The sequence below is a fragment of the Uranotaenia lowii genome, chromosome 3, assembly GCF_029784155.1.
Source record: "Uranotaenia lowii strain MFRU-FL chromosome 3, ASM2978415v1, whole genome shotgun sequence".
In the NCBI taxonomy this organism is placed as follows: Eukaryota; Metazoa; Arthropoda; class Insecta; order Diptera; family Culicidae; genus Uranotaenia; species Uranotaenia lowii.
The window spans coordinates 249,549,039-249,560,471 of NC_073693.1; the positions used below are offsets into that span (position 1 = coordinate 249,549,039).

The window sequence follows — 11,433 nt, forward strand, 5'->3', positions numbered from 1 at the left end:
AAAATTTATGCACCCTGGAAAATTGAAAAAAAACTTGCGTTCCTCTCTTTCTACAAAATATCGGATACATAGGCGATGGAAGCACAAAATCTGACAGCGATTTTGGGTGAAGTGAAACATAAGCAAAGTGGTTATAAAAACTGAAATTTTAAATCACTGTTTAGGATAAAATGAAGAGAAGATTAAAGTTAATATTAATGTGTTCTCTTATGTCTCTTATTTTGCTGCTCGAAATTAAAATTTAGCCAAAAAAAAAACAATAAAAAATTTTTTTTCTTACTTATGATTATCACGCAAACTAAAAAAAAAATACTTTTTCTGAAATAGAAATGTGCTTAGTTTTTTTAGTTTGAGTTTTTGTATCCAAATATAGTTTTCTGAGGTGGGGTTGAAGTAGAAAACACCGGTTTTTATTTGAAAACAATTGTTTTTATTTGATTTCAAATTCATCGAATAGTATCAACCAGAAAAAATTACTTTTCTTTAAGTTCAATTGAACGGTTGATAAAAAAAATCCGTTGTTCAATCTTGAATTTGATAAAAAAAATTAACCACGATTGGAAATGTGAATTCTCGATTAGAAAAAAAAAACCATTGTGAAATTAGGGGAATATATTCAATAGTTGAGGACTAAATTTTATTTGATACAAAGAAGAAAATCTTTTATTTTATTTCAAGTGTGCAAGTGATCAAATCAAAGATTGAACCTTTTTCTTTATAAAATTTTGATAGTTATCAAAATAGAGGTTAAAAAAGTCGAGTTTTGAAGTTCGAAACAGAAACTTTATATATTACTGCTACTACTTCGAATCATTTTTCGAATTTTCTAAGGCTTAACTTAAAATTATAATCGATTGAAAAACATGATTGAATATATTGAAAATAAATGAAACCGTTATAAATTTTCAATCGAACGTTTTCATGTTTTAAAGTTCAAGCTCCGAATATATTTTCGATTTCAATTGAAAAAATGGGTCACGGAAACGACAGAAGGTGGAAACTATGTTTTTCTTATGAAGAATTTAGTTTCAAAGGCTAACAAAAAGATTTAGTGTTCAGAACATAAAAATCCAGAATAAGAAAACAAAGACAAAGTTTTAAACAATATTTCATAAAATTTAAACAGTTTGACTTTCAAATTCGGAAAATTGATTTTAAATTAAAAAAAAAGATGAAGATCAAAATATAATTTTTTAACGTTTTAGAAGGATTATTTTTCTATTAAAAAAACTCGTCCAACCATTTTAAAAAATTATGAATATTTAGCATTTAATTGACGAATCAAGGGAACAGCATTTTAGTGCCTATGGTTTAATGATTGATTTGATAGATTTAGGCGTTATGAACTCGAATCATTTGTTAAAGTTTGCTTATCAACTTTCATTTTGGCGATATGGAGTTTATGAGCTTTAAAATGTTTGAGTTTTAAGTGAAATCAATCACTGATGAAATAGCAACACTACGTTAATGAAATAATCTGATCCTGAATTTGTTTATTATATTTATTTCGTTCAATTAACGAGAAAATTTGGAAAGATATGATGATGCATGATATAAATAAGTTAAGTTCTACAGTTTTTAAAAATATCATTCAAAGTGTTTCTGACATTACTGAAAAAAGTTTTTAAGAAATTGAATTCATTCAACAAAATTTGTGCAAACCTGCAAAATGCTTCGACGATTTTGCTATAAAAATATCTCAAATTCAATTTTGTTCTATTCTTCTTAATGGGAAAAACTTAATAAATAAAATACCTCCATAACTTTTTTCGCAGAACTCAAAATTACTTGAAGTCTTGGGGAAAGTTGCTAAATGATTAAAAATCTTAATTTAAAAATGTTGTGTTTTTGTGTTAAAGGTTATTAAAAAAAACAAAAGCTGATAGAAAAATTGCAAATTTAGATACAGGGCAACCAAATTAGGAAAAATTAGCTAAGAAGAACAAAAAAATACTACATAAAATTAAAACTGAAATTGGTGTCTTGAAGAATATTTCATATCAGCACGATTTTTTGTGGATCAAAATTTTAAGTAATACAGTAGGAGATACTAGGTTTTACATTTTGTTTTGCTCCTGATGACCATCGTAAGTGGTTTCCAACTTGTTGATGTATAAAATTAGTATTCGATGAATTAATTTTGGAGTAAAAATGGTTGGTTTCAAACTCTGAACTTGTTTAGTTACATTTCTTATTAAGAATGTATTCTAAAGACGAGGTAGGGTTTTTGTATATCAAGTTTAGAGTTTTAATACCAAAGGTAATCAAATCGAAATTCACAAATAAAAATAAGTTTCCATTCGTGAACGGCATAGATGTAGTGTCGTAAATTGAAATGTCTCAAGCCTAGATTAAGACTAATTTTCGCCGGATCCGAAGAAAATTTCGGACTTGTTGTTAACACTTATTTAACACCTTTGAAGATCAAGTAATTTCCCGTCACTACGTTAAAAATCTCCCTTGGGGGAGGGGGGGAGGGGGGTCAACCCCTATCCTTCATAATAAAGCGTACACGGACCTCGTTTATAAAATCATAATTAATTCATGGACACAAATCATAAGAAAACACTCACGTGTTGTTCGAAATTGAATAAAATTTTCATAATTTTTGACTTCTTGATGCTGAAGTGTTTTCCGCGAAATTTGGAGGTGGTTGATGTTTCCTAAATCATTGTCAGATTGGTTCCAAGCAGATCTTCTTCGATCTTCTGAATTAATATATCGTAATTCCAGGTCCATGACACTTTTTACAGGTGAGCTATATGCATACCGCCTAATGATTTAAGCTTTCAAAAGATGATTTGAAAGGATGTTTATTCACCTTTGTTTTGCAACAAATACGAAGAAATGGAAAGAAAAACATTAATGGGCGCATAGTTCAGATCTTAATCTGCACTTTTATCATCATTTCATCTATCTACATGGCTTTTTTAATTGAACTTTTTCAAAAGTTAATACTTACTTTTGAAGTAATCAGATTTTCATGAACTTCGCTCCCCATATTTTTATTTTTGTACAGTTTTAAGCAAAACCAACAATGTATGTGTCTAAATATGATTGACGAAAAATAAATAAATTTTAAACGGCAAATAAAAGTTTTCATCTTTAACTGGAAGCATGATCTTCAAACACGCAATACGCGAAAACCGGTGGTATATGAAACTTGTCGTTAAATGATCATATGAATGAAAAATCTATCCATTCTAAACTGACAAAATTTTATTTTCTTTGTTTACATTTTTGTCACCCTATATTGAAAAGTTCACAGTTCGCAGCAGCTATTTCGCCTCCTATAGTAGTGTTCTGAAGTCTATGAAGCTATTTCATCTACTATGTTTATTGAATTTAAAAAAAAAAACAAAATCACCAGCATCGATGATGTCTGTAATTTTTTTGTGATCGACGCGTTCTATTTTACATAAATGAAACTTAAAACTGAAAAAGAGTGTCCTGTGTGTATTAGTCTGTGCTTCCACTTAATGTTTTACCACATCTTTTTTCAGACGATACGTCTCTCTTTTACATGGAAAACTTTTATATACCATTATCAAAAGATTTAGTTTTCAATAGTTTTCTGCCAATGTTCTTACTAAGGAGATTCAACCACACAGTGATCCAAGTATTTCAAACGCCGTTGTAGAAAATGTTGTTAATTTCAAATATCTGGGATACTGTTATACGAAAAAAAAAACTGATGCTATCACATTGATAATCTGTAAAGAAATGTTATCTTTCAGTGGAATGAAATGGAGAGTGAAAAACTTTATACCTCTTCACGTCAAACTGAAGCCCACACCTCAGAGATGGAAACCTTGAGAGCATCGATACTTCAATGTGAAAATCCATAGGACTTCGCTTCAACATCTCTTATCTTATCGAATAAACGAGGGAGTCCAAATTCCGGACTACTCGGAGGCCAAAGATCCTATTATGGCATGGCATGGTATGGCATGGTCTCCATCTTGTTGAAAGAGAACATTCTCTGGCTCTTCTAAGTTTACCTGAATCCACGAAAACGCCTGATTCTGTACGTCTCGGTGGTCGAGTGGTTAGCGTGGTAAGACGGTAATCGCTGGTCCACTGATGGCATGGGTTCGATTCCCATCTCGGTACTGGGTGTTAAATGTTAATCTTAAGTTGTCCACGTCATTTATTCAGTCTGTAAAGCCTAAATCGGCTAAGACGGTGTATGTCTTTTTAATTCTTCAAAAAGTACATGAAGACTTCAGTGTTATTTATCACTCCAGCTTTTCAAACCATTCGAAGAAACCGATCCAAATACCATAATTCAGGTGGGATGCTTGGTAGTAAAATTGAATTTCACATTCTCTAGAACATTCTTAATTTCAGGGATGCAATATACCGGATCAATCGAAAAATGATTTTCGCCTGAAAACATGACGATCAACTGCTTCTTCTGCAATTTGGACAGCAATCTGCTCAAGCGTTCAAGTTATCCTATTCGTTCTGTTATCGAATGATGCTTCGCACTTGCCCTTGATGATGCATTTAAGTCATCTTTAACCAATAGTTTTATGGAAGAATTCGAGATATATGCTTCCTTAGCCAGCATCTCGGTTGACCGTACTGGATTCCCTGTCATATAGCGTAAACAGTACACCCAAAAAAGCGGTTGTAAAATTTCAATGCCACTCGGCGTTAACTTTATGCCAAACATGCGCTGAAAAGTGTTTTGTACCGAAAATGGTGTGATTGGGAAAACCCTACTGGCATAAAGACTTGAACTCCCAAGCGACATGATGCATGACTACTACATTTGAGCTAAATGAAATGAAAAACAATAGTTCATTTATTATGATTTGCATTTTCGTCCAAAAACGAAATTCTCGAGTAACATTTTTCGAAATGAATATAGATGGTATTTTTGAAATTTAAAATACGATTCAAAAGCTGCTGATGTGTTTTTTATGTAAAAAATATCATGTGATTGTCTTTGTTCAAGTCAATTGTCATAAACTTGTATAATGTATAAGATTCTAGAAGATTCAAGAAGTTTTCTTTGATTTTCAAACCACGCGCATGGAATGATCTGGAATTTCCACACGTTTCCAGTTGTTTTCCATGCTCAGAAAGTTCCAGAATCATCTTTATTTGTCAGAAGTGTACGTGTCCGGAACATTCCAGAACGTTCGATGCGCCTATAAACAGCATCTTGCGCAGACTAAGAGTTCTATTATGATTCAATCGTTGTTGTTAATCTGATCCGCATGTTTAAATGTCGTCCGTCGCTTAAGTAACCTACCAATAAGTGCCCTTCCAATGTGAAAAGTAAAGAAAAAACTAATAATAATCAAGAATAATAAAGAGTTAAATTGAAGTGCTAATTAAGCTAATTTTTTTCATTGGTTTGCCAAAAATACAGTCCGTTGCCAAGACAGTCTTCTTAAATAAAAATGGATAGTTCCTGGGTTTTGACCAAATTTGCCCGGATATTGCCCGGATTATGGATTGAAAGTGCCAAGGAAAATCCGCTGATTTTGACGTGCATAACAACCGTTAATGCACGCAGCATTGCCATGTTGCTACTGGGTCATTTTATTCATCAGGGTGGTTCAAGTTGACCCGTTGGTTTCAGAACCATCGTAAGGCATTCACGGTAAAACTACTCCAATCGAAAAAAAATTGCAGCACATCAAAAAATACTTGGTTCAAAAACTTACTTTCGAATATGTTTATCAGAATAAATTAAGGACCCGAAGATTTTTTTAAAATCTCTTTAGGCATACTGTCATTTTTTATAACCCATGAACATGAGAAAACTGGTCTACAAATTATTTGTTTCATTCTTAGAAACAGACCATATGTGGTGTGTTATAAAATGATCCTAGAGGTGTTTCCAGCAGCTCAAAGTAGCTCAACTCGACTAGAAACCACCGTCCATAAGCTAAAGGGCCAATCCCGCTAAACGCCAATAAATCCCACCGGATGTGGTCCGTTTCTTCGATATGGTTGCCCTTGGTATTGGTGTGGAAGCCACGCCGTCAGCCATTTAACATCGCTTGACTGCATCGTCCGTACAAAAGCCCCGGTCCGTCAGTCAAGTCCGGCAAATTGAACTTCCGGCCCACACAACGACGACGACGACGACCCGGTGCTCCGGTTTCCTGTTTCCCGGTTCCCTCTCTCTCGTTTTGACTCGTCCAACTCACAATCATCTCTCAATCGAAGGTTCACGTCCTGCTGAATCGCTCCGAGTCGGATTCAATCTCCATCTATCTCTTCCCATTTCTGCCCACAGACAATAAACTTCTAGACGTTCCTTCGCTGCAACTAAAAGGTAGTTTATGTAGTGCATCGTCTCGGATACGATTCACTGGTTTGTGTTTGCTGTTGATCCTTCACGAAGCCGAGCCAAGTCGAGCAGCGAAAGCAGCAGCTACAGCAAGATGACTTTCTTTGTAAACACACACTAACTGGGACATTCTGGTTAACAATTGGGGCGCAAAGCTCCGGGAATCCCGGGCACCAATTAATCAGTAAGTTTAATGAAATTTCTGAACCCCCCGGTGCGCGACCAACAAACACCGGAGGCAGACAACCTGCCGTATGTATAGTATTTGGATGGGGTAGTGAGGGACAAAACGCACTTATCGGTAGGAACCAGTTATAAACACACTTTATCTTTTCTCCTGTGATCGATACTATTTCGTCAAATATTTTCAACAGCTGAAACTCCAGGACAAATCTCGGTACAGAAAAAGTGCTAAGAAAAACAACTGTCAAATTGATCAGTACGTTCGAATTCGCGTTTTCCTGTAATTTACAGGACTGTTAAATTTTTCCTGTGAGTTCGAAAAGGCGCTCTCTCAAGATTTTCAGTAAATTTAGATATCTTTTCCCCTTTTTTTTATTTTTTTCTTTTCATAAAAATGAATCCCAATGCGTTTGACAATTAGATTGAAATTTAATTTGAAATGAAAAAAAATTTTTTGTTTTCTTTTTTAAGTATTATTTAGCAATGTGGACACATCTCAACCGCAACACAATACACAGGCGGGAAACTTTCTTTGTAAATAAAAAAAATATATATACGTTATAACATTTCCCACCGGCTACCTATGACGTACAACATTTCCCACCGGCTACCTGTGAAACAGAATGGAATAGCGCCACGCGCCAGACAGGTGAACGATGGTATGGTATCAGGTGACACACGCGCAACCGCGCAGGGGACAACCTGGACGACGTGGACGACTCGAACGGTGACCGACGACGCGATGATGGTTATTGCTGACTCGTTAATTATAGTTTAATAAAACAATCAGGGAATCAGCTTTGCTCTTCAGTCTTAGTTTAGGATCAAGTGAATAAAGTTAAAAAGTGAAAAGTGTAACAAAAGTAATAATAAAGTTTTTTTTTTATTACGCTCGGCACGACAAGAGCATAACTGGCGCAGTCTGGACTAAGTTGGAAAGTAGTGACTAGTGAAGTGAAGAAAAGTGGAAAAAAAATCCTAAATCATCATCAACCAGCCACGAAGAGCAGCTCATCCGAATTGAGGGAGAATTACTAGAGGCCCGGGAAACCGTTGACAGGAGGACACTGTTCAATTTGCGACCCCTAGGGAGGAGAAGCAGCCAACTGGTAACCTACATCCATCACTTAACGAGGCTAAGACTCCGGGAGATGAAGGTCACGATTATCCCGTTAATGTAAGTAAATTTTTCTTTACAAATTACAAGAAGTGACTTAAAACGATCTTAAGATCGAGTGAAAAAAATATTGTGGTTTATCATTCTTCATTTCTCGCCATAGAATTTTTCTTTCATGAAAAGAATAGAAAGATTCGATCAAAATAGAGAAATGGCGGAAGAAATGTCGAGGGAAGAGCTAATCGCTCATTTAAAAAACTTGACAGATAACCAGAATAGTTTGATACAAACAATTAATGAAATGAAAACAAGGGCAGATGACCCATTCATTCATTTTCGGACACCGGATCCGATAAAAAACTTGCCGAATTTCAAAGGCAACAAGAAAGAAGCACAAGCTTGGGTGGAAGACGTGGAGAATACTCTCGAGTTATTTTCGGGGTATTTACATAGCCCACTTTACCCGCAACTTATAAGGGCTGTAAAAGCCAAAATTATCGACGAAGCTAAGGAAATACTAATTGCTTCTGGAAACCCCAACACATGGGAGGAAATTAAGGAGGCAATCCTCAATTCATACGGAGATCGTAGAGATCTCACTTCACACATTCAATCCTTATTCTACATACAACAAGGAAAAAGGACTATCACTGAGTTTTATAACAAAATAAAGTCAATTGACACCTCAGTAAAGGCAACAGCATCCACAATGGATGAGTATAAAAATGCTACAAAAGCGATCAATTCGTTGATCAGTTTAATAACCGTCACAAGATTCGTGGATGGATTAAATGAAAATGTATCGATGCACGTAAGGAGTTGCAATCCAAAAACTTTGGAAGATGCATACAATACAACTCTGCAATTTTCAAATGCAGCGTACCGAACGAAATTAAACGAAAACAAATTATCTATTCATCAAAAACCACAACCGGGGAATAGCAAGCAATTTATTTACCAAAAACCACAACCGGGGAATAGCAAACAAATTCTCAAGCCGCCTTCAGGGAATTTTAGGCAAGGTTCAGGGAAATTTAAAAACATTAAAAACCCGACAATGGACGATGACGTATCGATGAGAACAGCAAAGTCAAGAATAGATATCAACATACATGAAAATAAAAGTAACTCAGAAATTATAAACGAAGATAATATAACTTCAGAACCGGACGACTCAGTAATCGAATCAGACGATGACGATTATTTCGCCGAGGGTGAAATAAATTTTCAGGTGGAAGAGACCGAAAACCAAAAAGACAAACCCCAAGAATTAGAAGTAGGAAAAAACGTTTTTGTCAAAGTTAACCAACGAATCACGAAAGACAAGGAACCATATAAAATCTCAAAAGTTAAAGAAAACAACGACTTAACTTTCAGGGACTCCTATAATGTCAAGATTCACAAAAATCGACTAAAAAGATAACCTTTTTCTGACCGTTTTGTTTCAGACTGATAGCGCTGACGGCAGCAACCACATACCATGACATAACGACAAGAAATGGACTTTTGACTATAAAACTAGATACAGTAAAAACGAGAATAGGCTACGAAAGATTGATACACAGAATCAGTTTAGACGAGATTAGACAAAACATCGACTGTATAGAAAAGTTAGCTAACGCACTTAACATAACAGATCACTTAGAACAAACTCTACGATTCAAAATTAAAAAAGCAAACGAAAAATTAAATGGATTCTACCCAAAAAGATTTAGGAGAGGACTAATCAACGCACTAGGCAAAGCTGTTAAATTCATTGCTGGAAACCCAGATGAAGAAGACTTAATGCTCATCAATAAAAATTTAGAAATTTTAGAAAATAACAGCAACACAATAATTGATAATCAAGCAAAGCAAATTAAAATCAATAGTTTATTTCAAACAACTATGAATAAAGTCACAAAAACCCTCAAATTAATCAAAGATCAAATCTTCTCTAACGACACACATTTTCGAAAAGATCTAGAAGTTATAAATCTTATATTCAACTTAGAGATATTAATCAAAACACTAGAAGAACTAGAGGAACAAATTGCCTTTTCTAAATCCAACTTTTTAAACAAAAATATTCTTAGTTCTCAGGAGAAAGAATATATTTATAAATTTTTGGTTAATCAACAAATAGACATCAAATTCGAAGAAGAAATTTATAAATTTGTAAAAGCAATAGCTTCTCTGCAAAACAACCATGTTATAATAATTGTTAAAATCCCAAAAGTAGAGCAGAAGGAATACACGCTGATACAACTGGAACCGGTCAACATTAACGGCAGCCAAATCAACACGGACATCCGATACCTAACCATACACCAACAAACGTTTTTCGAGCAAAAGGAAAAATGTTATATTTGCGACAACACATATCCTGTGGAAGATGAATGCATTTCAAGAATACTGACGAATCAACAAGCAAAATGCCCCATGTCCAAACAGCCGGATCAACCGATCATTAAAGAAATAAATGCAGGAACGATATTGGTCAACAGTCACAAAGCAATCAGCATACTGGACTCATGTGGAGATTCTCGGATCATCTCAACACCTATCATTATCGAGACAGGTAACTGCACAGTTACAGTGCAGAATTTTACATTCAAAAACACCTTTCAAACAAAACAAAAACACGAATATCTCACTCCAATATTCGGAAAAGAGATCGAAATAACCAAACAAAATTTCAATCTCGAAGAAGTACATCAAATGCACATTGACAATCTAAAAGAAATACAGAATCTCAAGCTACGCATGACCAACTCACAAAGCATCGGAGGAATAGCCATTGCCTCCATCATCTTGTTACTACTAATCATATCTTGCATCCGCAGATACAAAGCCAAATCGACTGAGCATCAACCTGCACACGAAGAAGGAAGGATTACCTTACAATCTTTCAGCTTGAAACCAAAGCTTCCAGGAGAAGTACCTATTGAGACAAAACCCAAGGACCAGGGAGCAACCCTAAATTCTACATCGAAAGCATTCTTCTCAGCATCAGGATTTACATCGCTTACGAAGCATCAGAAGTCAAACGAGGACGCTTGACACTTGAGGGGGGAGGCGTTATAACATTTCCCACCGGCTACCTATGACGTACAACATTTCCCACCGGCTACCTGTGAAACAGAATGGAATAGCGCCACGCGCCAGACAGGTGAACGATGGTATGGTATCAGGTGACACACGCGCAACCGCGCAGGGGACAACCTGGACGACGTGGACGACTCGAACGGTGACCGACGCGATGATGGTTATTGCTGACTCGTTAATTATAGTTTAATAAAACAATCAGGGAATCAGCTTTGCTCTTCAGTCTTAGTTTAGGATCAAGTGAATAAAGTTAAAAAGTGAAAAGTGTAACAAAAGTAATAATAAAGTTTTTTTTTTATTATGCTCGGCACGACAAGAGCATAACTTATATATTTACTGAAACGCCAGATGACACTACCGTGTTAACCTGGCATGTAAAGCCTTGGAGTGGTGGCTTAAGATCCCACACCGGGTGAAAGCATCTTGCGTACGAATCAGCCTCATTCTTGACATCTGTATGGAGAGTGGGGAATCATGGGCCACTTTTTTTCTTTGTTCCATAACTTCTGTATTATAAAAGATAAAATGAAAATAAAAAATCTGACTGTTTGAAAAAAAGCAATATTTTTTGGATTTTGAAATATGGTGGGAAATCGTGGGCCACCAAATCCAAATTGACCAAATAACATGCAGAGTTTATGAGTTGACCCAAAACTATGATTTTCAAATTCATTTCGTTATTTTAAAGCAATTTCAGATGATGAAATAAAAAAGAGAGCTGTGTATGACCGTA

General features: G+C 35.3%; 1 protein-coding gene across 1 annotated transcript; it reads left to right on the forward strand.

Annotated features, from left to right (window-relative positions):
* Positions 1-9,495: 9,495 nt before the first annotated feature.
* LOC129756495 (uncharacterized) lies at positions 9,496-11,014 on the forward strand. Its single transcript, XM_055753396.1, has 2 exons — positions 9,496-10,173; positions 10,439-11,014. Exons 1-2 carry the CDS (start codon positions 9,501-9,503, stop codon positions 10,510-10,512), a joined length of 747 nt encoding a protein of 248 aa, XP_055609371.1. The 5' UTR covers positions 9,496-9,500; the 3' UTR covers positions 10,513-11,014.
* Positions 11,015-11,433: the final 419 nt, after the last annotated feature.